Source organism: Talpa europaea (assembly GCF_964194135.1).
Source record: "Talpa europaea genome assembly, chromosome: 5".
In the NCBI taxonomy this organism is placed as follows: domain Eukaryota; kingdom Metazoa; phylum Chordata; class Mammalia; order Eulipotyphla; family Talpidae; genus Talpa; species Talpa europaea.
In genome coordinates this window covers 138274585-138300302 of record NC_140071.1, presented here as the reverse complement: position 1 = coordinate 138300302, position 25718 = coordinate 138274585, and the positions used below count along the sequence as shown (strand labels likewise).

Genomic DNA, 25718 nt, shown 5'->3' with positions numbered 1-25718 from the left:
CACCTTTATGTTACTCAAGTTGAACATGAGCATGCCTCGGAGAGGGTGTGGTGAGAGAGGAAACTTACAGTAATTGTTTTGAAGATGGCAAGGGACATGTTTCTAGGGAGGAAAAGACAATTATGGGAGAGCATGTGAGGAAGAAGCAAGGGGGATGCCTGTGGGAGAGGGAGGTACCTGCAGCGAAGACACAGGATGGACTGGCTGCCTTCCAGGGCCTGTGCTTGGGAGCATGTGTGCAGTTAGCTGGCGGAGGCCAGGGAGCGCACAGAGGCACGGAGCACAGGGACACGTTCAGGCTGGGCCTGCAGAGTGCCAGGGCCACCCGCACCAAAGGCCTCCCCGCCTCCACTTAGATCCCAGTGGGAGCCCCTGGGCTTATGCCCATTGCATACGCTAGGGGGTTGGGGAGAAGAATTTTTGTGCTTAAAGTATCTTTTTTGGTAAACTGCTGAAACATTGGCATAAGGACTTTTGAACCAGATATGGGATGTGATGAAGTTAAAGAGAGTGGTAAAGAGGAAAAAAAGAAAGGAAAGTAATGTGAACTAGAAAGAGCTAGAAGATGTGAAACATGATGTCCCTCTTCCTCAGCGACTCTTTGTGACTTTGGATGGCACAGTTGGGAGCTTTCCTCTCTCTGGAAAAAGTTTCTTTATAAAAGGAGGACCTTGAAGTTGGTCATGCGGGGCCTTCCCAGCCAGCTTTGGTCTGTGTCAGTCACAGTCTGTCCTCCCCTGAGTACACAGGTCTGCTGGGGGCAGGGCAGGTACAGTATATGACCTCCCAGCTGATACTGAAAGTAGTGTTGAGGTTTCCTTGGAGCACCCTAAGGGTGCTTATTATGCAAAATTCGTTCCGTGTTTCTAACTTTCCATAAAAGGTTGAGGTATTTGAAGTTAAGGTTCTTCAAAATACAGCAACAGCTACAAACTGCTATTGGTATGTTAAGCTTTTGGGTAGGTCCTTGCTATTTGGACAAGTTAAAAGTACAGAAAATACTCAAGCACATAAATACGTGGGAATGCTACTTTCATTTCTGATTCTTTTATCATGCATAGTATTTTAACGAACTTTATTTAAAATGTTATTTTAAAACATCTAACTTTATTTTGTTTAGTCTCAAATTGATTTCACATTATAGATATGAAAAACAAAATTCTAGAATTGAAATCTTAATTCTTGTGTCTGGATACCAAGAGCTGAACTTGTAATGCAGTTTATGGAAAGAAATAGTTTTGTAGATTGTTTTTCTTTCAGTTGTATGTAAAAATTTTTAGGTTGGCATTTCCTTATTTTAAATAAGCTACTCTTTCTGGAAAAACTTTAAATTTAAAACTTTTTAAGAACAAGTGTAAATTGTGATGCATATTTCTGACACTTACAATAAATATTAATGTCAGTGTTAATTGCTTAAGGCTAAGAAGTACTTTTCTTTTAAACACTATTAACTAGTTACCCTTCTAAGAAATCACACTTAAGAGTGTGAATTCTAAATTAACTTGAAATTGAATCTGCAATTAGACTTTAAGGTTACAGTATCTTATTAATTCGTGAATATATTAAATCATAGAGCAAGTGTGCTAGCAGCTGAGGTTATTACCAGTTAACATATGGTGCATCAGTGTTTTGTAAACACAGCATCGTCACACCTTTAAAACAGTAGCTGTGAAGACTATGCTGGGTGCCGGCCTGGCTTGGAGCTGAGAGATTGTCAACATACTAGATTTTTGTCTCAAGGAACTTCTTCTGCCTGCAGTTCTTGAGTGGATGTGACATAAGCTACCATGAATTACTTGAAGATACTGAAGATCAGAAAATAACTGTTACATGTAAATACATGATAATACAGGGATCAGTCTCAGAAAAGGATTATAATTTGGTAGTCTTTACTCACCTCACACAAAAGTTAATCTATAGTAAGGGGCCAAGACCGATTTTTCATTTAATAAAGCATTCCTTCGGCTGTGGCTCTGACACCAGATGAGCTCCTGGGACATCTGTCCTCACCACACGGTTAGACCTACCGAGGAGGAGGGAGTGGAGCTCTGAGAGACGCGGGGGCTCTTCTTCCTGCTTCTTGTCCTGTCTCGTTCTCTGATTGTGTGCGAGACATTCTCACACCAAACATTTTCTACTTGCCTTTCCGTTTTTCTTTACTCCTTGTGGATACTAGAATAGCTTTAGCCATCGGGGCCTTTTACAAACTAAATACATGTTTTTCAGGATCACTGTGGTCGTAGTCTGTCGAGGTTCGGAATACCAAAGGAATTCAAGGGCTCCGTATCACGTAAAAGGACTTTTCTTTATGACCCCTGGGGCTGTGTTGTGGGCTCCGCTGTTCTCTGCATGGAGAAGGTGAAAGTCCAGGGGGTGAAGGGGCCTGAGGTGGACAGGAGGGCAGCGGGGCATGGGGGCCAAGGGGCGCCCGCTGCTCACTCGGGCGCGCCGCCACAGCTGTGTAACCCGGAGCCTGTGGGCAGCATCTGAACTCGAGGACTATATTAGTGCAACTTTGTTTTGTTTTTAAGCAAGAATTAGAGAACTATCCACAAACAAATGACAAGAAGTTCCTCTTTCTGCTTAGGCAGAAACATGTTCAAACATCGTTTTTTAAGATGAAGATACCAGGTGGCACCATAATTCAGCTCAAAACTTTTCCTTTCGGAGAATACTTCATTGTCAAGAGGAAAAGTGTGTACTTTGATTACTTCTTTTGAAATAGAACATTTTCTATGTTTTGATGAGTTTTTCTGTGATAGGATCTTAACTGTCATCAAAGATTAAAACATCCCCTAAAAGTTTCTTTTTAATTAAGTTTGAGTTCCTTTTTTTAATACATTATTTTATATAATTCTTACATTGTTTTTCATTTTTGCATAATGTATGCATTTTCATTTTGGTTATATTCCCCATACAATTCCCACCCCCTTTTTCTGACCCTAATCCCTCTTCTCCTCCCCCTACCCCCCACTGTAGTGTGTCTCTGGTCTATAATTGCTGGTTGATTTTGATTTTTACTTTATTGCAATTAGTCTTTTTTCCTGGTCCCTTATTTAGGTTTTCTAAACTCCTGCTATGAGTGAGACCATCCGGTATTTTTCTTTTTCTTTCTGGCTTATTTCGCTGAGCATGATCCCTTCCAGCGCCATCCATGTTGCTGCAAAATGCATGAGTTTATCTTTTTTGAATGCTGAGTAATATTCCATGGTGTATATGTACCACATCTTCTTGATCCAGTCATCTATTTTTGGGCATTTGGGCTGTTTCCAAAGCTTAGCTATTGTAAACAGTGCTGCTATCAACATAGGGGTGCAGGTGTTCTTTGGAATTGATGTTTCTGTGTCCTTTGGGTAAATACCTAGGAGTGGAGTTGTTGGATCATATGGAAGCTCTATCTTTAGTAGGTCAAGAAATCTCCACACAGCTCTCCATAGTGGTTGGACCAGTTTGCACTCCCACCAGCAGTGCAGGAGAGTTCCTTTTTCTCCACATCCTCGTTTGATGTTCTGATTTTAATATTGTTGTTGACCTGCCTATTTATTTTTCGGAGTTTATGAACTTTTTTTCAGATTATTCTCTCTCCAATTAGCATTGCTTTGCTTTTTCTGTATTTTTTAAAATCTTTCTAGGATCTTACTGTCGCTTCTCCAAGTCTTTGTGACAAATGTCTGGATGTAAGAGATAATCGTTTCTCTCCCAAAGTGTTCAGATACAGGCCTGTTCATTGTTGTCAGACTTTGTAATCAACCCACTTAGTTGGTTCTTTGCCAGGTAGTTTTCATATTCACAGCAGATTGGGGTAAGCTTTTTGTTAACAGAATTTCTTAATTTTTGTGAGCTATCCTAGCCGTTCTGAAATAGCCATGAGCTAGTTATAAATGTAAGTTACATCACTGTGGTTTTCCATGGCTGTTGATGCTGACCAGTAGTGCTGTGTTTATGGTTACTTATCATTGTTCCAGAATTTCCATTGTAGTTTTAAAACCATGGCAGTTGCATGAATACAGTTTTTTTCAAATTTCCCTATTTTTGTTTGAGTGTTTGAGTGTTTCATTATTGGGTTTGTTTCTATTTTCAGAACTCCTATTTTAATTCCCGTGCTTTACTTCATGGAATTTTCTGTATTTTTGCACATGGACCTATAGATGCCATTAAAATATAGAGAGTAGTTTTTGAGATGTCATGAGCTCTTTGCCTGCTGAAAACTATTTGGTGTTTCGTGCTTTAAAAGTCACGTGGGATGCAGCTGATGCATTACAAAGTGGAACTAAGCTAAATGTTTAAATGGCTTTGCTGTCATCTTTGCTAAAGTCAGTTTGTTTCACAAGGAAATACTTGCTATGGAATGGAGGACAAGGGGCTTCAGCATGGGCATCTCACTTATGTGTATGTATAAATTCATTCAGTTGGGTCGGTAATGAAGACAAAGTTAATACCTGCAGCTTTGTTGAATAACAACTGCAGAGTTGATCTAAGAGTGCTCACTGCTATTTATTGCATCTCTTACTTGTATTTTTCCCCTTCTTCCTGTAAATATTATCCGTGACCCATTGGCAGTGTATGTAGAATTACTCCATTAACTTTACTGTGCCCTCAAGGGGAGGGGACACTCCTTGGAATGGAGATAGAGAGTGGCCAAAAATAAAGTGGTGATAATTGTCACCACAAAGTAAGTTCATAGGGTGACTGAAGATGGGACAAAATCTGATTCAGCTCAGAAAATATCTGCCTAGGAAGATAGCCCTGAACTATAACCATATGCATATACTTGCTTTATATATGTATTCTACTCTGCAGTAACGTTGGGGAAGTAAGATAGTAAGTACATCTAATACACTCCTAGGAAATGCATAATAAAGCATATCTGCTGAGGTTTTTTGCCTTTTTCGTGAACAGATTTTATCCTGATAGTTCACATTTTTTATAATTCTGTTTAAATACATCTTGAAACTTTGAATACAGTAACACTTAGTCTTTTATTGTATGAAAGAAAGTCGGAAATCCAGGTCACAAGCAGGACCTCATTAATGCCTGCTACCTACCTCAGCCTAGTCAGATGGCATTGAAGAACCTGTTGCATGGAGGATTCTGAGCCGGCCTAATATTCTTTGTAGTTACCCCGCTTAAACAATAGTCTTTATCCTCACAGAGCTCAACCTCAACATTTTTGCAAAGTTTTTATGGTAGAGATATAAAGTACTAGTCATTCAGCAAACATTTGAGAGCTAGTGATCCTCCATAATTAGAAGATCCCTATCCCTTATGAACTTGGACGTTTAGTGAAAGAGGAAAGTCAGTAAATTAGTTATGAGCCAAGGATAGTGGCTGTCATTCTTACTCAAGGGACTTGCTGGTCTCTATTCTAGCTTTCTTACATTTCTTATGCAGTACTTGGATTTTTATTCTGTCTACGAAGTGGATTTTGGTTAGGATTTTAAAGTGGGTTATTTTTAAAGCAGATTTCTAGTTGTCTGGCATAATTATTTTCGCGAAATGGAACCAGTATAAAGAAGTTTAGTAACTTACTCAGGATGAAGCATCTCATCTCACTTAAGTGCTTCCTTAAGTGAGGTCTCTGGACCAGCAGCCTCCACATCTGACTTGTTGGAAGGGAGAAGCCCAGGGCCCACCACACCCCTGCTGAATCAGACCCTGCGATGGGCTCAGCAGTCTGAGTGTGTTTATCAGGCCTTCCCGAGGGTTCTGAACCTCAAGTTTGAGAACCTTTTCTAGCTCAGTGATTATCTGAGACTCTCGCCAATCAGGGTCACTATTCTAGGGAACCTCCCTTTCTGACTGTTGTGCTGTGTAGACCTCAGGGATCTTTAAGTCAGAATAAGTTGGGGTGCCAAAGCAAGCGACTGGTGATGGAGCTGGAGTGAGAGCTGTGGGCCCAGCCTTCTTTTCATCATCCAGTATTTTCATACTTTTAATTCCTTGTCAGCAACTTGCTTAGTCTGCAATACTGATTCTGGATCCCTAGCCTTAAAAAACTCAAAAAGCACAATTTAAACGTCAAAGTAGAGGAAATCAGTGTATTTTCAGGAAAGCTGCTTATGTTTTTATTCTTTCTAAAACACTGATTCTGGATCTTGTCTGCATTGTGGGCCCTTTTGGAAACTGATAAAAGCCATCAAACCTTTCTTCAGAAAAAAGTGTCTGTGTGGCAGGGGTGTGCACTTGTGCACACAGAGTGTCAGTATGATCTGAGCCTTTTTGGTCTTTGTTGAAGCTCATGGACCCAGATTAAGAAGTGTCTAATTGTGGTTTCCGTGGAGACTTTTTTCCCTACTTTCCTGATTCTTTCCTTTTTTTTTGTTTTTTTTTTTTTTTGTGCTAATCATTTTCTGAGAGTGAAAAATAGCTTGCCTGCCACTCCCACCTCTACCCACACTTGTACAAATGCATGTGCTCGCTCACGCCCATGCGCTCTCTCATGGGTGGGGTTAGTACTGACATATTTTTGGAAAAGACTCCCAGAGGAATTGGTTGGCGTGGGCCAGAGCTTGCTGTGATTGTTCCCTGTATACAAGTACCTTGAGTGTGTGTTAAGCTGAAAAAGATTTACTTCATGAGTGTTCCAAGAGTCAGATTCTCCCTAGTAAGCAAGTTGGGGGCTTCACAGTCAGTCAGCAAGCCTGCTGACTACACACAGCCTTGTTCTGAGAATGCTGGGGTGGGGACTGGCCCAGACCAGACAGCTTTCCCCTCTCCTCACCCACCTGCCTTTTTTGCAGGAGGCTGGAAGGAGGAAGGGTTTAAATTTAAAAATGAAGATGAGTAGTAAGGAATTCGGAGAGCTATAGGGTGTTCATCTTTGTTCCGATACTAGCGTTTCATGTTTTTAATCTTTACTGTATGTTTTTGCATTCATTGTTGTGGGGAAATTTTGGATGAGTCAAATAATTTACATGTTTGGTAGATGTTTAAAGTATGGTGCAATGACAGAATTAAGTCCTTTTTCCCCTCATACTTATTCAACTGCCAGTTTCTAGCTTCCTAAATATATGTACAAAAATTTTAGAAGTTAAATAACTGAAAATGCTTTCTGTGTATATAGCATTTTTAGAATCTTTGTGAGTCAAGAATGATAATAAAAATATTTTTACTGTCTTGCTTTAATACTGCCAATGAAATAAGATTGTGTTTAATATGATTTTGGAGATATCTGTATTATATGTGTTGTCCTCTAATGCATAAGATCCTTAGTTATTGCTATTATGTTGGGATACAAGCTGATTAATAATAGTATTAATAAGATGTTCTGTTTTATGTAAAGAGATTTGGATGGTACATTATTGTTTTTTTTTTTAAAAATATTGCATAGATTATAGAGTCTTTTTTTCCTTCTCTTTCAGGATCGAAGTCGAATGTATGACAGTTTGAATATGCACTCTCTGGAAAATTCCCTCATTGATATTATGAGAGCAGAGCATGATCCTCTAAAGGGTAGGTGATTTTAGAAAAAAAAATTGTCATCCACCAGTTTGTCTGCTTATTACCATTTATATGAAAATGAGCTTTAAGGAGCACCTATGTTACCTTGTTAATAACAACCGTTGCTTTTGTGAAATTCCATACTGTTTCCTTTGTGGCTTATTATTTAGATTTACACAGAGAAATGTAGACCTGTCTCTCTTGACTTGTAATTTAAGAAAAAGCCACTGTTTAGAGACATTCGGCGGATAACCAAAGGGTAAAAAATGTGTATCTAAAATTGTATAACATAGTCACTTTTCTAGAACTCTTACCAACTGTGGAAATATTTTTAAAAACTCCTTGAAGCCCATGCATTCACAGCTTGGGGTAATAACAACCTACACTTACTGAGGTTAACTACTTTATATGCCTCCTGTTGTCATGTCTTAGAGTTTGGGAGAGAACATTTTATAGTAGCTTCTCTGAAGTAGAGAATAGCCTGTCTTAAAAATTGAGGCAAAATGAAACCAAGAATCAGCCCCAGAGATCTTAGGATGTTAGTGTTATTGTTAAATGTGTCTGCAGAAAGCCCATTAGCACACCTGCTTTCACTTAGACACGCCTGCTAGTAAAGGTTTTACATTTCTTTATACTATATATATAGTATATATATATATATATCATTGCCTTTTATATTAGCAGTGAAAATCCAGCAGACTGTGACCTTGAGTGCTGAGAGGTCGTAGTTATCTGTGCACCATCAGGATAAGTTATCCTGACCTTGGCAGCTTAGGACAGCAGCACGCTCGCCCCTGCGTCATCCCTGTGGCCAGCAGTCAGGAGCAGCTCTGCGGGGGGGTGCTGGCTCGGGATCTTTCTCTGAACTGAAACTATGGATTGCTCTGTAAACTTTCTACATGTTTAATTCTAGAAAGCCAAATAAGAACTCCCTGGCCAGATTTAGTATAAAAACTTCTAGAACCTCAGTGTTGGCAGCAAGGTGGTGACTCACGGTTCAGTTGGCAGTACTGACCCGATACCTAAACGTTTTGTTCTGTTTCTGAATTTTGCTTGTAGAGGAGCATCTTTGTCTTTCTAATTTATTTTTCAGGAGCTCGAGAAGCTCGAGGATCTTTAGTGATCATTGATGTAGTGAGACTGTGGTAATTCTCACAGACTCATAAAGAAAGTTATACTTTTCAGAGGGGGCAGCGGGGAGGAGATTTCCAAAAGCATCCTAGTTTTTTGAGTAGCGATACATTGGGGTCTTGTTCTCTGTCACCGGCTTGCTGCTAGTTCCAGTGGCATCTGTCTTGGATCCCCTGTTTGAGACCAGAAGCCAGCACTTTCTGGTTAATGAACGTTTCTCTCGGTTTGGCATCTCTAAAAAGAAAACTCTTATCACTCTAATAGCAGATAAAGTTGCCATTAACTATTAGCAGGGTAATGACCAGTTCTCCGTTGTTCTTTCTCCAAGTCTTCTCTGCATAGGTCATTTGAAGATGTTAATAGAAAACTTTCTCTGCTGCAGTCTTAATTGGCTCTGTTTCTCTTTTTTCTTTTCTCTTCTTTTCTCCTAGCTGTGTTGTAGTAAAAGTGGAGGGAAACCAAGAGAGGAATCTGGAAAAGAAAATGGAAGCAGCGTAAGGCTAAGAGGAAGTTGATCATAGGAAAAAAATCTCAAGTGAATTCAAAATTCTTTGGTTAGAAAGATTATCCTTGGCCATGGAAATTGGGGAGTCATCACGGTGACCGCGCTTTGGTTTGAGTTGGAGTATTTTATGTTCCACATTCATTATGGGAGGAAATACAATGCAAGCACTTTGGAGAAACCTCTACATAGAATAAGGGGAGATTGCACTTGCACAGCTTCCTCATGTACCTGTGTCCATTATCCAGAAAGCCACAAGCTGCCATTTAGTTTTCTCTTCTGGTTACTGGAACCAGTTCCTCTGTGCTGGGTGGCGCAGTATCACCCTCACTCTCCTCCTCAGATCGCTCCACCTCCACTTGGCCTTGCACATCTTCTGCCAAAGCCAGGAGGTAACGAAGAGAAGAAATCTGTCCCGGTTCCTCCCCCTTCTCTGCCTCCTGATCTCTAGGCCAGCACTTCAGCCTCTACCCATCTCTGCTCTCTCACCATCTCATCCTCTCAGAAAATCATCCTCTGTTTAACGGAATTTTTTTCTTTTCTCCAAAACATAGAAAATCAAATGAATCTTAATTCTTTAACATATTTCCCCAAAAAACAGCTTCACCTTCCTTATGTGATCCACTGAAAAATGAGAAGGGAATTTGCAGGGCAAAATTTTTAAGTGAATTTCCTGTTTCCCTTTATATCGATAGTGAAAGTTTCTAGAAAATTTTGCAGAAACTTGAATGATGAGGTTTTTTTAAAAAAGATTTATTTATGCATATGAGAACTGGAGTACAGACCAAAGGTGCAGGGGGTGAGAGGATTCACCAGAGGCAGAGTGAGGAACAGAACAGGCTGATTGACTGAAATACACTGCTGAGGGGAGCAGCAGGCGAGACAGGAGAGGTCTGCTGCACCATGTGGGTCAGCTCCCTGGCCAGCTGGGGATGGAACTCCTGCTGCAGAGGCTGCAGATAGCTTCACAGTGCTGTGCATAACCCCTGGCACCACCAGGGAGGCCCAGAGAGGTTATTTTAGTTACCTACTACTATGTAACAAATTACCCTAAATGTAACAACTTGAGACAATAATAAACACATCATCTCACACCATTTCCATGGATTTGAATAAATTCAGAGCTGTTCTTCTGGTTGGTTCTGATTGAGGATCACGTGAGCTAGCATCGAGACAGAGACCTGCAGTCATGTGACGGTTTAACTGGGTCTGGTGGGCGCTATTCCAAGATGGCTCACTGGTATGTTGGCAGAAGAACTTGATTTACGCCCAGGTGGGCCTCTCCACAGGGTGACTGATCCCCTGAGAAGGGGTGATACACTTGAAGCTTGCAAGTGCCCTGCGTGGATGTCTCCCTTGTCTTAGCCTCAGGAGTCTGTAGTTGTGATGACACCCCAAGAGCTGCATGGGTCGTTGCTGCTCAGCTGGGGAGGGGTCTGCTGCTCAGATGTGGATGCGAGGAGGCAAGGATCCTTCGAGGCCAGTGTGGACACGGGCTTCCCCTGGCATGAAAGCAGAAGCTAAGTTTGCATTCACTTTCCCTTTTCCAAAGGAAAAGAGGTTGTGTCCGGAAGAAAAAAGGAGTCTCTGGAATCCAGACAACCAGTGGCATGTTAGTGAAGGGCAGAAGGACCACCCTTTTCCCACCAAGGTCCAGGTGCTCTAGAGCTTGTTTCGCCTCCCCACTCGTGTCTGCAAGTCAGTAGGGAGCCTCCACTGTCCCACACGAAGGCTTTTTCAGTCTGGCATGGCAGGCGGGAAGAGTCTGGTCTTTTGGGGGTGAGATGAGAAGCGATGGAGAGAGGTGAAGCTCTGAATGTGCTTTCCTCCACCCGAGTCCTGGTCCTAGCTCAGCTGCGCGCGTTGTGTGAAACGGGCTCCTGGGGAGAGGCACCCTGTGGCCCCGTGTGTAATGGGCACATAGAATGTGTACATATGCTACGTAGCAGGTCTCCTAGTAACATTCATGTCACTCAGCATCAGCATCATTTTGTTACAATATTAATGAGAAAAAGAGAAGTCCTTCCAGTGATATTGAAGAAAGTGCTACTTGAGGACCTTGCTTTAGTTACTTGTGGTTTTGAGTAAAGTTTCCAACAACCTCTGCCTCCTGCATTAAAGTGAGGACTCCTGTATACAAATGACCTGTTCGAATTGCTCTGTAGGGAGATGAAAAAGTACTTAGGTGGGAATCCAAGGGTGCCCCTAGTTTAGGTGTGGAGTGAGCCCTGAAACCTGGGCAGCACAGAGGGCCAGAGAGTAGCAGCTAGACAGGGACTGGGGTGTGACCACTGAGGAACTGACAGAGACAAATCCTGGCAGGGCTTGTTGGGCAGCCCTTGTGTGCAGTGGCCCTGACCAACCCGCCGAGTTAGTCCGCAGAGGTTTCTCACTGTTAACATCCCTTTTCTTAACGATGGCCTTGATTCATGGCCGTTTTTCCCTTTTCAAAGGAAAACAAATATGGATTCTTTTAATGGTCAGAGTAAATCCTGCTGTGTCAGCTGTGGTTGTCTGTTTGCAGTTTTGTATTTGCATACCTACGTTCAATAATCTGATGATTTTATGTATGTGTGGGTCTGTTCATTCCCCTTTAAACAAAAGAACAAGACAACGATTGTTAAACTCTCTTCCCTGCCTACCCCCAGGATTTGCAGAAAGGTCTTACTGTGTAAGCATTTTTACGGAAAGCTTGCTTACCCCTCCCGCAAAGTGTAAGGGCAAATGAAAAAAAAATTTAACTTCAGCTCTTAAAGGTTGATTTGAAAACTGTAGGAGAAACAGTTCCTGTAACAGTTCTTGGAAGCAGCCTCTGTCAGCCCCAGCCCTTTACCGGTTTTCCCGAGCCAGTGTAGGGCCTGGGGAGAGGAGGTAGAGGCCTGGGGGTTGCAGCACACGTCCGCACCGCGCTGCCTCTCGGGAGTTGTATTTACTGTTTTGCCCTGTGTTCATATATTGTGTCACTTTTATTACTTGCTTGTTAATTGCTATTTTCTGAGACTCCTGAAGAATCTTTAAGGCAGATAATCTCTGAGAAAACCAGGGATTCTCTAAGGCACTCGGCCATTGTGGTTGCCCCAAACAAGTCTGCCTCTGTCTCTCACTTTCCTTTTCCCTCTAACTTTGAAGTACAGTTACAAAAAAGCTTGAATAATTTTCTAAAAGTCTCTAGTTAGGTGAAGATTCTTATGTTTTTGAGCTTAAGAGCTTTTAAACTGAACCAAGACTGTGAAGCTCTGAGAGACAGCATGTTTATCCAGCGGACCCCCTTCCCAGAGAGGGCGCTGTGCAACTCGAGCTGTTGAGATGTTAATGGCACTTATTACAATGCAGCAACGTGCGAAATCAAACTAACGCCACCAAGTCAGAGGTCAGACACCCACGTCCCTCTTAGCAGGCCGCTCTGCTCATCCTCTCTGTGGAGGGAGGGATGCATTCCTCGGGACTCATTGTACTTTGCTCCATCCGCTTAATTTCCTGGAGTCAGTATTTTCACAAGCACCAAAGAAAAAACAAAAGAAGATGAAAATCACGTTTATTACAATGTTTTTCAAAAAATAAAATTGAGGGGCCTCCCTGGTGGCGCAAGTGGTTAAGCACCGCACTATGAAGCTGTCCACAGCCTGCAGCACAGGTTTGATCCCCGGCCGGCCAGGGAGCAACCCACATGGCGAAGCAGACCTCTCCTGTCTCACCCATAGCTCCCCTCAGCGGTGTTTCTTTCGGTCTGTCTGTTCTGTTCCCCACTCTCTCTCTGGTGAATCCTCTCACCCCTCCTGCATCTCCGGCCTGAGCCAAAGCTCTTATATGCATAAATAAGCCTTTAAAAAAATAATTGAGGAATTGTTTTGTTTTTAAATAAAATGTCTCCTCTAGTTTTAGAAAGGAGCAAGCAAAATTGGCATATTCTGCCCCTTTTGCTCATTGAGTCCCCCCCCCCCGCCCCGCCATGGAGTCCTGACTTTTGATTAAAAGGAAAAAGTCATGAACTTGCATGCCGTTTACGTTGTCTTGAATGTATTCTTACTTTAAGAGACGATCGCTGCTGAATACACCTGATGATGCTTCGTGCTTCACTTTCTAAAGAAAGTGTCATTGCAAAGTTCCCTTGTCTTACCTGTCTGTATAGCTGCAGATTAAACAGGAAATCATGAAAATGTGTTTGAAAAGTTCTTGTTTTAGAGAACTTCTGAAGCTTCTCTCAATGCTTGTGAAAGCATCAGGTCTTCTACATGAATTATTTTTCCCCCTGCCTTGAGGGCTTCTTTCTTGAAGCCCTCCATAACTGTCATCTTGGGTCTTCATGTTCCTGGGAATTCCTTTTTCCTGTGAGCCACGTCCTGCCCTCCACATCCTTTTCTTCATGGTTTAGGTCTTTGTTTATTGTGCCCGTCTTGCAGCACCTTCCTTCAGATGGCACATAACCGTGTGGGAACGTGCTTGTTCTGCCTGTGTGAGATGGCGGGCTGGTGGGCTGTAGATGAGTAATTCAGCACCGTGGAAGCACTGCCTCGTTACCTCTTGTGTAACTTCTGAGCCCCGTTCATTTGTGTGAATGATTGCTTGTTCTGTTTTTTAATCTTTCTGGAACATTTTAGGATTGTGTTCATGCCTGTGGTTCTGAAACTTCATCTTCATGAAATAAGAGCCTTCCACGTGTGGAGGGAGGATGGGCTGCTGCCTGCCTGCCCTCCATCCATCCGTCCAGCCAGCCCGCCCCCTGTCCATCTAACTCTTGTATTTCCTGCACCCTACCTTCCTTGGGTCCATTTAATTTGGAGATTAATTTCCTTCAGTACTTGAGAATTTTTGTTACTTCTTTGGTAACATTTTCCCTGCTACTTTTTGCATTTCCTTTTTCTGGAATTGTGTTATTGGAATATCAAGCTGCTTCTGCTCATCAGCTGCTTTTCTACTTTCCATTGTTTTATCTTTTGTTTTTGTTTTTGGAGATATTTGCTCATTTCATATTTTTCAGCTCCTGTTGATTGATTATTTTAAACAATTTCTCTGAAGAAAATTTAAGACCCTCTTTTAAAAAGTTCTCAAAGTTTTCCCTATTATTCCTTGATTTTGTTCCTTAGGAGAATTTACCTTTAAGATCTGTATTGCAGCATTTGAAGGTGATTTTTCCAGTTCCTTGTGTTGTCTGTGTAGCTTCTTCTAACTTCCTCTTTTCCCTTTGCATGGTTTTGTTCTTTTTTTTATTCTCATGCTGAGGCTTTTGTCAAATATCCTTTGCTGTCCATTTACTTTTACAGATGAGACACACAAATGGTGATCGGAAGCTCCTGTAGGCAGTTGGGGCCATAAATTAGTGAGCACAGCTGTGAGCCAGGCTGGGGGGACTCGCAGCGCCTGCGTGTGTCTCTGGTCCTTTAAACACCAACACTCAGGTGTCAGCCTTTCAGGTGCACCTCACACCTCCCCTCTGTGATGGCCAGAGCTGCTTATTTCGAGCCTTTCCGGTGTCTGCTGCAGCAAATGCCTTGTTTCTTGATGGTCTTCCCTATGCATGGCAGGAGCGTGGGGCTCTGTGTCACCGGCGCCTCTGCTGTGCCTGCTCTGTCACCCTAACCTGTCCCTGCCCACAGCTTACGGATTCTGTTAAGGGGTCTCCTGTTATCCTGTCCGATTCTCTTTGTCCTGATGTGGTTAGACCTTTTTAAAATTTCATACTGTCACTTTAGAAGTCTCAGGAAGCAGCAGATAACCCTCAGTCACAGGTTTCCGTGACCCCTAATCTGGTATCTCCATGGGGAAGCCCCCTACGCTCCTGGTCAGTAGCAGGTCAGTTGTTGAAGGTGGTTAGAGAATCATACTCCTTTTTCATGGGCTCACCATCTCACTTATTTCGGATTCAGCAGAATTTCTTTTTCAGCCCATTTATCTTTCCCACAATTCTGTGTCAAGGAAGGCCCCTTTGCAGCTGGATCTCAGGGGGGGGGGGTGCCAGCTCGTCGGTGGCTCTCTGGAGGTGACAGGCAGCGTCTGTAAACAGCTCGCTGTAGTTCATCTTTTCAAATCAATATTAAGAACTTTAAAAATTATTTACATGTAATGTGAAAGTTTTCTGACATCCCCCTACAGTTGGATATTTATGTTATTTCAGATTTTAAAATAAAATTCAGAGTGTTCTGTGGTTATAGACTTCACACGTTTGTTTTTGAGGCTCTAGATCTAGGCATATTCTGCCAGCTTCTTAGGTTTTATGCCAGTTTATGCTGCCGCTGGCAATGTTTACACATTCGTTGTTAATATTTTTATTTAAACCCTTCATAATTCAAAGTTTTGCATTCACTACGTCAAACCGATTTTAATGCTACCTGTGTGTATCTTAGTGTATTACCATCAGATTATTACCAAGAAAGACAGTCTTAGCAGGGATTGGTGACTCTCAGTTCACTCTTACTATTGTCTTTCTTTTGTGATTATGCTTTACTTGAACCAAACTTTTTGATAGTCTATGTTCCTTGGTGTTTCTTAGTATATTTTCTAATATTGATTAAACTTTTAACCATTGTAAACAAATATTAGGTGGGAAAGTTTGTGGCGGGATCCTGACTGAAGAGTGAGTTAACTGGATTAATTTTCCTGGAAACTAAAGTAGATTGATGGTTTTTATTAGATGTAGGTAAGGAATGATTCATTTGCTCTCGTGAGATCTGGTGCTTTGGATCTAAGGGTCTTTTCTGCATTTGTATGATCTTATTCTTAGGCTTTTATGAGGCATGCATTGAGATTTGGGAGTGAGGTCAGGAATGACTGTCCTGCCCCTGGGAGCTGAGCAGAGATTGGCGTTATTCCAGGTTGGTAACGACCGCATTCTCAGTGGATTTTACCAGACTTCCTATGAACCATTTTTTTTTTTAATTATTGGATTTGGAAATAAATGATATGTAGATTGTGAAAAAAATGAGTTTATCACAACAGTGGGTGCAATGATTTATTTAAAGTACATAAGAAGGAAGTGTTAGCTCTTTTCATTTAAGGGTCTGTAACGTGTGTGTTTATTATTCACCTGCAGTATGCAGCATGTCCTATCATGACCTGTTGAACACTTGATACATGCCACATACTGTTCGAGGACTTTACATGTATGCATTAACATACTTAGTTCTTGCAACCAGGAGATAGTATGCACCCTTACCTTACACTTAGGGGGCTGTGGCTGCATATAACAATACTTGTCCAAGTTTCAGTGTAAGTGGTGAAACGTGGTAGCTATTGATTTTGTGCTGTTAACCACTGCACCATAGTGCCTGTCTTACTGATTGGTCTAAGGCTAACTCTATTCTAGCCCCTTTAGATTCTAATATGTTAATATTTTTCTATTAAAAGGAATTGGCAGAATGTGTGGAATTGTTCTTCACAATTTACTTGTCCCTAGTAAGAGTGGGCATCCTTAATTGTGACTATTGGGACTTTGGAAATCATTTTTTTGGACATACTCATTTTCGTTAAAAGAAAATGGTGGAGAAGGGAAAAATTGATCTCGGCAACTAGAAAACAGGACTCTTTTCAACCCTCTCGTATCCAAACTTAAGGGATTTGGAATAAACTGGTAAAAACTGCTTCTGTAATTTGCCCTTCATTTAGAAGAATGTTCTTCCTGTGCACAAGATGGACATGATTTGGTACTGGGCTTTTTGATTAAGGTCATGGTTCACATAATAAAATGGGAAATCTCATTCATCCACACATGCCACCCTTTTTTTTTTAGATGCAAGAGATATAAAAAGGATGGAGCCTACCCTCACAGATCTCTTGTTTTAGTGAAGAACAGAAACAGAAAGAATCAGTGCTATAAAAAGTAGTGTTGAGGGGATAAGAGGAAGAAAAGAGTTGCTGCTTTAGACAGATGATCTGTGATGACACCTCTTAAGGACACAAAAGAATGAGAGGTAGAAGGTTTGATCTGACCGGGCACATGCACTTCATTTAGAAAGAAGAGGGAATAGGCAGGTCCCGAAGTGGGAACACACCTGCATGCTTATGGTAGCCAAGTAGCTGCCCTTAGTGGGGACAGTGGCAGAGGTTAGGAGCCAGGTAAGAATTCTGTTTGTGGAAGGGTTTGCACAATAAAGCAACATGAGCTGATGTGGGTTTTAAAAATTGCCTCTGCATGGAGACCAGACTGCGTGGTAGGGAGAACACTTAGGTTTTCCTTCTACACTGTGAAGAAAAGGGGCTAATTTGGGCTAGAGAAACAGTGAAGGACCTGGATAGAAGCAGTCACATTTGAGTTTCTGTTGGTAAGAGAGCAGTCAGGATTCGCTGGTGGATTTTTACATAGATTAGACAGTATCAGGGGAAGTCAAGCCAAGGATTTGGGATGAGCATCCAGATGGAAGACAGTGTTGTATACTGGCTGACCTGCCGATGCATGGGCTGGAGCAGAAAGCTTGCAGCTAGAGACATAAATGATGGGGCGCCTGCTAGAGAAGATGGGTAAGCTTTCGGTAACAGATGATGTCACCTAGGAGTCTGCAGAAAGAGACTCCAGCTCAAGGGTGGGACACTGGGACTTAACATTGAAAGGTTCTCAAGAGGAGGATTCCTCTTGAGAGAGACGTAAGGGTAAGGGACACTGGTGGTGGAGGGCCAGGAGAGTGGTGCCTGGGAGGGGTGAGGTGCTATGGCAGCCAAGGCACATCTTCAGCCCCAGGGGCTTTCAGCTGACAGCCACACACGCAAAGGTTAAGAAATGTTAGCTAAGTGATTGTTTCCTTTTACCCTTTCTAATTTCACATTTCTGCCAATTGAAAAAGATTTTAATTCCAAGGAAAAGTGACCACCATTTTTAAGTTCTTTCTAATGGTAGTAAATAAGTATTTTAAAGAAAGAACTCCAAATAGTCTCCAGGGTTGACTTGACTTATTGCACAACTTCCGGTATTGCTTTGTAGAATTTCAGTAAGTGGTAACTCATCTGTACAAATAAATGGCGTGCAGTTGTCATATCTCTGTGTTTTTTTGGTGCTCAGATAAACGTTCAAAGGGCCAATATGAATTTCCTTTTATATATGTATTGTATGAAATGCTATTAAAATCAAAATAGCCTAGAAAGATACTTTTTTAAGGTACTGTAGTTCCTCTAATTATTCACTGACACGTAGGAATAAATGTATTTTTTAATTATTTAAATTGGTAGACTCGCTGTGAAAGAAGAGGTGCTAAGAGCACACAGACCCTTTGCTTATAGGTCCAGGAAATAGCCATGATTTTCATGGTTTCACAGTGACAAAGCAGCAGTAGCCCGATCATCTAAAATTCATTTGCCCAAATTTTTCACTAGAGGACTTTACATTTAAAGTTAGGTTCTTCTAGGACAAAGGAAAACTCAAGTTACACAAGATGGTTTATTTCTCTTAATAGACATGACATTCCTAGTAAAATGACTATAGAGAACAATATTGTAGTAATCATCACTTACTAAGATTGCAAATGATCCCAACCACTAAGAAGAAAGGATAATTAAGTATTCTGACAAGAGGTTCTAAATATCACTACCATAGCAATCATATCCCAACATAAAATATATCAAAATAACATGTCATACAGCTAGAACCTATACAGTGTTTTATATCAGGTATTTGTAATAATAAATAAAGACCTTCATAGGATAAGAATCATGATTCTCATTAATCTAGTTCCTTCTGTCTTGTTCTGTTACCCTTCATATCCAGCTTCTGCCTCATGATCTAATGTGGCTGCTTCAGTTTAGCCATCACATCTGCATCCTAGCAGGCAGGAAAACAGTAAAGGAAAGGGGAGATGTCCCTTTTAAGGATATTTCTTATAAAACAGCATATGCCAATTTTGTTTTGCATCTGACTGGCCAGATATTACACACATGCGCACAGTGAATGACACAGGAGGTGGGAAATTGAGTATTTTATTCTGGGCAACCTTGTGTCTAAAGTTGGAGGTCCTGTAACAACAGGAATAGCTAGCCATCAGTCTCTGTGCCAGGGCCTTTTAAGCAGTAAGTAGGAGTGGGTTTTACAGGCTTTTTAGACAATAGACTGTCGGGATGGGGGGTGAATTTTTCTCTATAAATTCCCGTATGCTACGTAATCACGCTGGAATTTTTTTTAACGCGTGTATTTGCCTTGTCTTTAAGCTTATATACCTTACTCTGTATCATCAACTCTGAAGCCAGTATAAGGCAGTGATTAAGAGTAGGGAGCCAAACTGCGTGGTTCCAAATCCTGTCGGTGTTCCCTGCCCATGGTGTGAACACAAAGCCTTCCATGGCACAGATCTCCCATCTTCAAATGGGATCATAATGGTACCTGAATCACAGGGTTGTTATGAGGGTTAAAGAATTGCTGAGAATTTCGAGATGCTCCTGGCACGTAGTAAGCCCTCAATTTTAGTTATTACTGTCAGTTGGCAGGTACTTAGTGAAAGTAGTTTTAATCCTATGTACCTATAAAAGTTAACTTGTAAATATGTCTTGATAGTTTCAGTCTGGTACAACGTAAGTAATTGGATAATTAAAAAATAATCTGAATTAGTCTATATCATTTGGAGTATTTTGTTGTGAGAGTTTCCTGTTAGGCAAACTATACTTTAGAACATTTATTAAATATATAACCATTTGCAAAGTATGACTGTTTGCAGCGAAAAACATCTTGTTACCTGTGTCTTGGAATAAAGGAAGTGAGCGGTGAGCCTGTTAGAGATCCTACTTGGCAATTGAAAGTTGAGTGTCTTTTGAAGAGGAGCTGGGCTAAAGGCTTTGCTCAGTCTACTTTTCTAAGAAATCTTGAATCTCTGGACTCTGTTAAATATTTGTGGGTTTTTTTTTTTTTTTTAGATAGCATGCTTTTTTCACACCTCTCAGATTTTATTGAAGTTGTGTGTTTGTTTCTGTTCCCGTCCCGCGTCATGAGGTGAGACTGGTTCTCACTGATTGCCCTCAGCATCTCCCACGCTGCCAGCCTGCCAGACTTGGTACCCAACAGGAGTACGGGATGCCACTTTCAGAGGAATTTTGATTTACAATTTCAGTGCAGAAATAACAGTAATTTTTTCATGGTCTTAATCTGTCCCCTAAATTTTGTCATCTGCAGTGAGATGCTCAGAAATAGCCACACTTCCAAATAAGCCGATGTTTCAGACAAAGTAACACCCATGCTTCTGAAGTCCAGTTCAGGAAAGTTCTGTGCCCTGCCTCTTGGGATCCTGTGCCTGTTGAGCTCACTCCTGTCTCTCCCGCCTAAGGACTTGGAGGAGTCTTGGAGTAGTCTGCCTGGTGTTAGAGTCTGACAGCTGTAAGAGCTTATCTAGTTAGCTGAGAAAACAAGAGGTGGTACCTCCTCCTCTGAAGGATTGTAACATTTTGTTTAACTGTGCTGATTCTGAAAACAAAATGTGCTGTCCTTAGAGGTCAGGTGAAGTGCGTATGTATATAGGTGTATGTACATATCTGTCATACATTTTAATGCCAAAATTGGATTTTTCCTGTCACTTGCTCTTGCATTGATAGAAATTGAATTCTTTTTTTTCAAAGATTTTATTTTTATACAAGAACTTGGGTATAGGCCAGATGTGCGGGAGGGTGAGAGGACTAACGAGACAGAGTGGGGAACAGAACAGGCAGACCGACTGAAAGCCACTGCTGAGGGGAGCAGTAGGCGAGACAGGAGAGGTCTGCCACGCCATGTGGATATCTCCGTGGCCTATGGGGATCAAACCGGCACTGCATAGGCTGCAGACAGCTTCACAGCACTGCACTCAACCGCTGTGCCACCAGGGAGGCCCAGAAATCGAATTCTTTAACTCATTATTAAAACAAAAGTCAATAGGCAGTTGTCTTAGTCTTGTCTGGGATATTTGGTATAATAAAGGGTCTTCAGTGTGGCGAAAGCGTCCTTGAAGTGGCAAAGGCAGCTAACTCATCTGTCCTCACTGACCAGGCCAGATGTGTCCCCATCCTCACTGCTCACCCTTCGATTACGTGCATTCGTCACACACTGTCGGTGTCTTCCAGAGGGAAATGTGCTGAACGGCACTAAAATGCAATCTCCCAGGAATTTAGCTTTGAGTTTTCTAAGTGGATTTCAGTGTCCCTTTCTAATTGTCTATCAGAGATTGAGGCATTAAAGCAAAGTTCTATACCTTATTGGACTAAAAACTGGTCATTCTCGTCATTGGCATTTGATCAAATGAGCATGGCCATGCAGACCCCCTGGGCTGCCAGCACCCCTGTCCATGGCGGGAGGGGCCTTCCTTGGGGTCTGGAGTGAAGACAGAGGCAAGGGAAACACTGCTGCTGTCCTCGTATCTTTATTTTTTCTTTTTTATATTTCTAAATTTTTACATCATTGGTAAACTTAAAGCAAACTAATTTCCAATAATGTTTGCAATATCGATTTCATTAAATATCCGTATCTAAATATAATTACATGAAATCATATTGGATTTAGTGGCACGTTGTGATGAGTTTTTGCTCCTTGGTTTTTTTATATTTTGATTTTTTTTTGAAATATTCCTTGCATACAGATATTTTTTTTTAAGATTTTTTTTTTTAATTTACGGAATAGCTGGGGTACAGGCCAGAGGTGCAGGAGGGAGTGAGTATGCACCAGAGACAGAGAGGGGAGCAGAACAGGCAGATGGACCAAAGACACTACTGAGGGGAGCAGTGGGCGAGGCAGGAGAGGTCTGCGGTGCCATGTGGGAATCTCTCTGGCCAGCCGGGAATCGAACCTGTGCTGCAGAGGCTGCAGGCAGTTTCACAGCGCTATGCTAAACCCACTGCACCTCCAGGGAGACCTCAGATTTTATTTTTTGAAAAAATGTCTCTAGAGTAATTACAAACAACTCTGAAAATAATATATTTTCACATTCTGTATGCAGTTTTAAAGACTAGGATTCCTACATTGTTTTTATGTTTCGAAACACAAAAACGGTTTATTCTGTAGATATTGCTCCCAGATCACACTGTCCTCTCATGACCTAGGTATTAAGATTCATGGTTTTTTTGGTTTTGTTTTCAACTTTCAAAGAGAATTTTAGTTCATATGCTAAGTTAAACATTAGCTTTTCAGTTCTTAAAGAAATACACTGTTAAAAAAATTTCCTCCTTAATCTTTTTACCTCCATTTTAAAAGCTTTTCATATACCACCAGAATCTTAAAACTTCTCTTTCCTGTTTTTTTAAAGGTCGATTGAGCTATCCACATCCAGGAACTGACAATCTTTTGATGTTAAATGGTAAGTTTTATAAAAACATTTTCTCTTTTTAGTTGATCTGTATGAAGATGATTGGATATACTTTCTCTAAACCTTCCCTATACACACAAGTGACTCATTTTATAAGTCAAAAATAGTCATAGCTTTTCTGTACAGGAAGCAGAATTAGGATTTTGGATGTATTCTGGGTACAAAGCCGTCACTGAGTGTACTTGTGATAGTACGATTTAGTTGGGTGACCATAGACTTTGGAGACAGTCCTGAGTTTGAATATTGGCTTTAACAGTTTATGGTATGACCTTGGTGAGGTAAATTCGATAAGCTTTAGTTTCTTATCAGTTGCAAGTTTATTATGATAATCAAATGAGGGTAATGTTTGCAAAGGGCATGAACTTGCTCCTTAGTGTTACTCTTGTATTTATGTTCAACTGAGAAAAGAACATACTGGCCACTCTGTAAATATGGTGGTCACACTGACAGTGTATTGTGACTACAAAGATTACAGGGTAAAGTTCCCAGTACTGGAAAACTTTCATTAAGGTTATTCTTTCTGTTGTACATACATTATGTTCAGAGAGCCACGGTACGTAGCCCATCCGTGTCTGCTGGAGTGGACAGGAAGGATTCAAATATCCTTCCCAAGGGTGAGAAGAGGGGGAAGTAGGAAGAAGGAATAACAGAGAGAGTATTTACTTTAATATTCTTAATTTATCATTGCGATAGTGTGCCTTTTCTATTTCAGCTAAAATTGTGTTGGAAAAAGATGACAACGAAGTTAAAGAACTGCAGCTGGGGGGAAAGGCTAATGTGCAGGCCGACCATGTGAACCAGCTAATACTAAAACTGTAGTGTGGGAGTTAAGTCCAGGCTACCTCAGAGATTTTTTTTTTTAATGAGTAAAAAATTGAAGAAAAGGGTGAGGTGATTGATGGGCTCAGTCGACATTTGACTGTTGAGTCAAGTTTCCCTTCATGGGGCAGCCTCCTGGAAGCACTGGGTGACCTAGCAGTGATGATCCTTCTGGCTGGTTAGAGGCAGAAGTGTCAAAGGGCCCCCTGGGCCAGACTGTGCACCTGCAGGCGAGGCCACGCCCTGGCCAGATGGCACAGCGCTCCAGGTGCCTCGAGTGGGAGCTCAGCTAGGGGCAGCTTACAGACACGTTAGCCAGAAAGGTGTTGGAAATTGCATTCCAGTGCTTCGTTCCATTTTTTAATACTGTGAAATTGGGGGTGGGGGGGACCCTCTAAGTAAGTAGCATCTGAACTCTAAATCTATGGCAAAAAAATTACATTGTTGAAATTGACTGTATGAAAAGGACAAAATTGTCATTTTTTATAATTTTCATGACTTCATTTAAAAAATGCTAGGTTTCAGTAATAATAAATTATGTTACTCCTGACTCCCTTAAATGCTGTTAAAGCAGTCTTTATGGTAAATAAAGATCGTATTTTTATTTTAACATCTAAAACACTCATTTGAAAAATTTGATTGGTGTGTATTTCACAACAGAATTTAAGAAAAAAAATTTCTTATGCTTTGTTAAAAATTCATTTGAAGGAAAGTATTCTGTTAAATTTGTTAAATCATTCACAAATGTTCTCAGGTGGCTAAATCCTTACTATATTTGGATGACTTCAAAGTCTATTGTAATCACAATACAATCTATCTGTTGTGTGTAGCAAAGCACATAGTAACCACATTGCTTTTATGACTTACAGTTTTGGTTCCACCATATATTAAACTATGTGATCTCATCAGTTTCCTAAAGCCCTATAAATCATCTAGATGTTAGACTGAAAGTATATCATCGCATAGCAGACACAAGAATATTTTATTTCGGCCAACAGTTGCATCTTGTTGACAAATCTGCTTCTTTATTATGTGAGGACTCCATGGTCTGCCATTTTAGACACTCAACAGAGAAAGCCACTGTGGAAGTCCAGAGCTTTTTCTGGCATAGATCTAAGGGAGAAGAAAGACAAACTAGGACACCAAAATATCAAAATGTGTTTAGGTTGGTAGAGACCATTGTAACCAAGGAGAAAATATTTATTTTGCTTATTGGGGATCATTGGTTAAGAGAAGAGGCAAAAATTAGAAAATGGGGTATATTTACAGCGTAAGGAGCTAGTTGAATACAGCATAAGGTATATTTACAGCATAAGGAGCTGTAAGAATTTAAATAATTTTTACAGCAGGTTATTGAAGAGAGAAGTAGGAAGTGAGCACTAAGAGAACTAAGGGGAAATTTTTTCATGAGCTACTTTTTAGCTATTTGTAACTCAGTTATATTCTTAATATATTGTCTCCCTGGGAAATGTGGGAATTAAACCCATGTTAATACTGAGCCTCTGCCTGTTCTAAATTATGATTAAATATTACTGAGTGATTAAATAGTAGCATCTTAGTACATAAACCCTCTTTTTAAATTATTACTTTTTTTTAGAATGTCACACCTTTAACTGCTAGGTGGTGAAGAAGAGAGCTCATACTTTTTTCTCTGAAAATCAGTACTTGCTAATAACATGTACATCAGTATTTTACGGTGATGGCTCAGTAATAGTTCATAGTGTTGGGTACCACAGACTCTAGAGCCACATTATCCAGGTTTCAACCAAGTTTGCTGTTTTCTCACTCTGTGACCTTGGAAAGCTTGCCCAACTTCACTTTAACTCAGATTCTTTACATCTGAAAGAGACAATGTACTGCCTGCCTCAGGGGGCTTGTCGTGAGGAGTGAGTCCATGCAGGGAAAGAACCTAGAACATTCCTGAGAGTAGAAGTGAGATGTGGCAGAGATTGATGAACAGTGACTAAACTGACTTTGAAAGAGTTAAAAGTTCTGTGAAAAGATGAAGGAGTTGTATCTGTTTACTTTGGAGGATTAAAAATTGAGTAGATAGTCTGATATTTTGAGCTATCTGAAGGATGCTATATATAGTGAACAGAGAAGGCTTGCTTTATGTTATTGTAGAAAACCAGACTAAAACCAATTGGAGGAAACTATACAGGGACAAACCTTGGGTCAGTTAGAGCAGAATGCCTCTCTCAGACAAGTGCTTCCAGAGCACTAAATAGATACAGGATGATTGCAATGTAGGAACATGCCTTAGAAAACATAGATTGGACAGGAATCTGTGATGTTATGGTACTGCTAGGATTGAGTCCATTTAAGAAAAATAGTATAGTTGCTATGCAGATAAGACAGACATACAGACTTCATTATCCTACATTCCAGCTTAATTAGCACTATGGTTAAACTTTTAAATAGGTCTTTAAGTAAGGGATAAACAAGGGGTGAGAAAAGGATCAGGAAGTTGGTCCAGCTTGGTAAGACTATGGAGTAACTGGCACATTCTTAACTCTGAGCCTCTGTTAACTGGGATGGAGAGAGAGGTGTAGTTCTACACCTGTATGTCAAGTTGTATGGATTGAAAAAAT

At 40.9% G+C, this 25718-nt stretch overlaps 1 protein-coding gene across 3 annotated transcripts in view; it reads left to right on the top strand.

The window, feature by feature from the left end:
• Positions 1 to 25718, top strand: part of CPEB2 (cytoplasmic polyadenylation element binding protein 2) — a gene marked incomplete at its 5' end in the record, with an annotated part of 56849 nt that overhangs the window by 5332 nt on the left and 25799 nt on the right. For 2 of the 3 annotated variants that reach the window (XM_084232900.1, XM_084232899.1), the window contains 2 exons: positions 7362 to 7452; positions 22249 to 22299. In XM_084232900.1, coding sequence (XP_084089026.1) covers positions 7362 to 7452; positions 22249 to 22299 — 142 coding nt within the window. Of the gene's footprint in view, positions 1 to 7170; positions 7453 to 22248; positions 22300 to 25718 lie in introns of those variants that run through there. The other variant, XM_084232901.1, reaches the window with a different exon arrangement.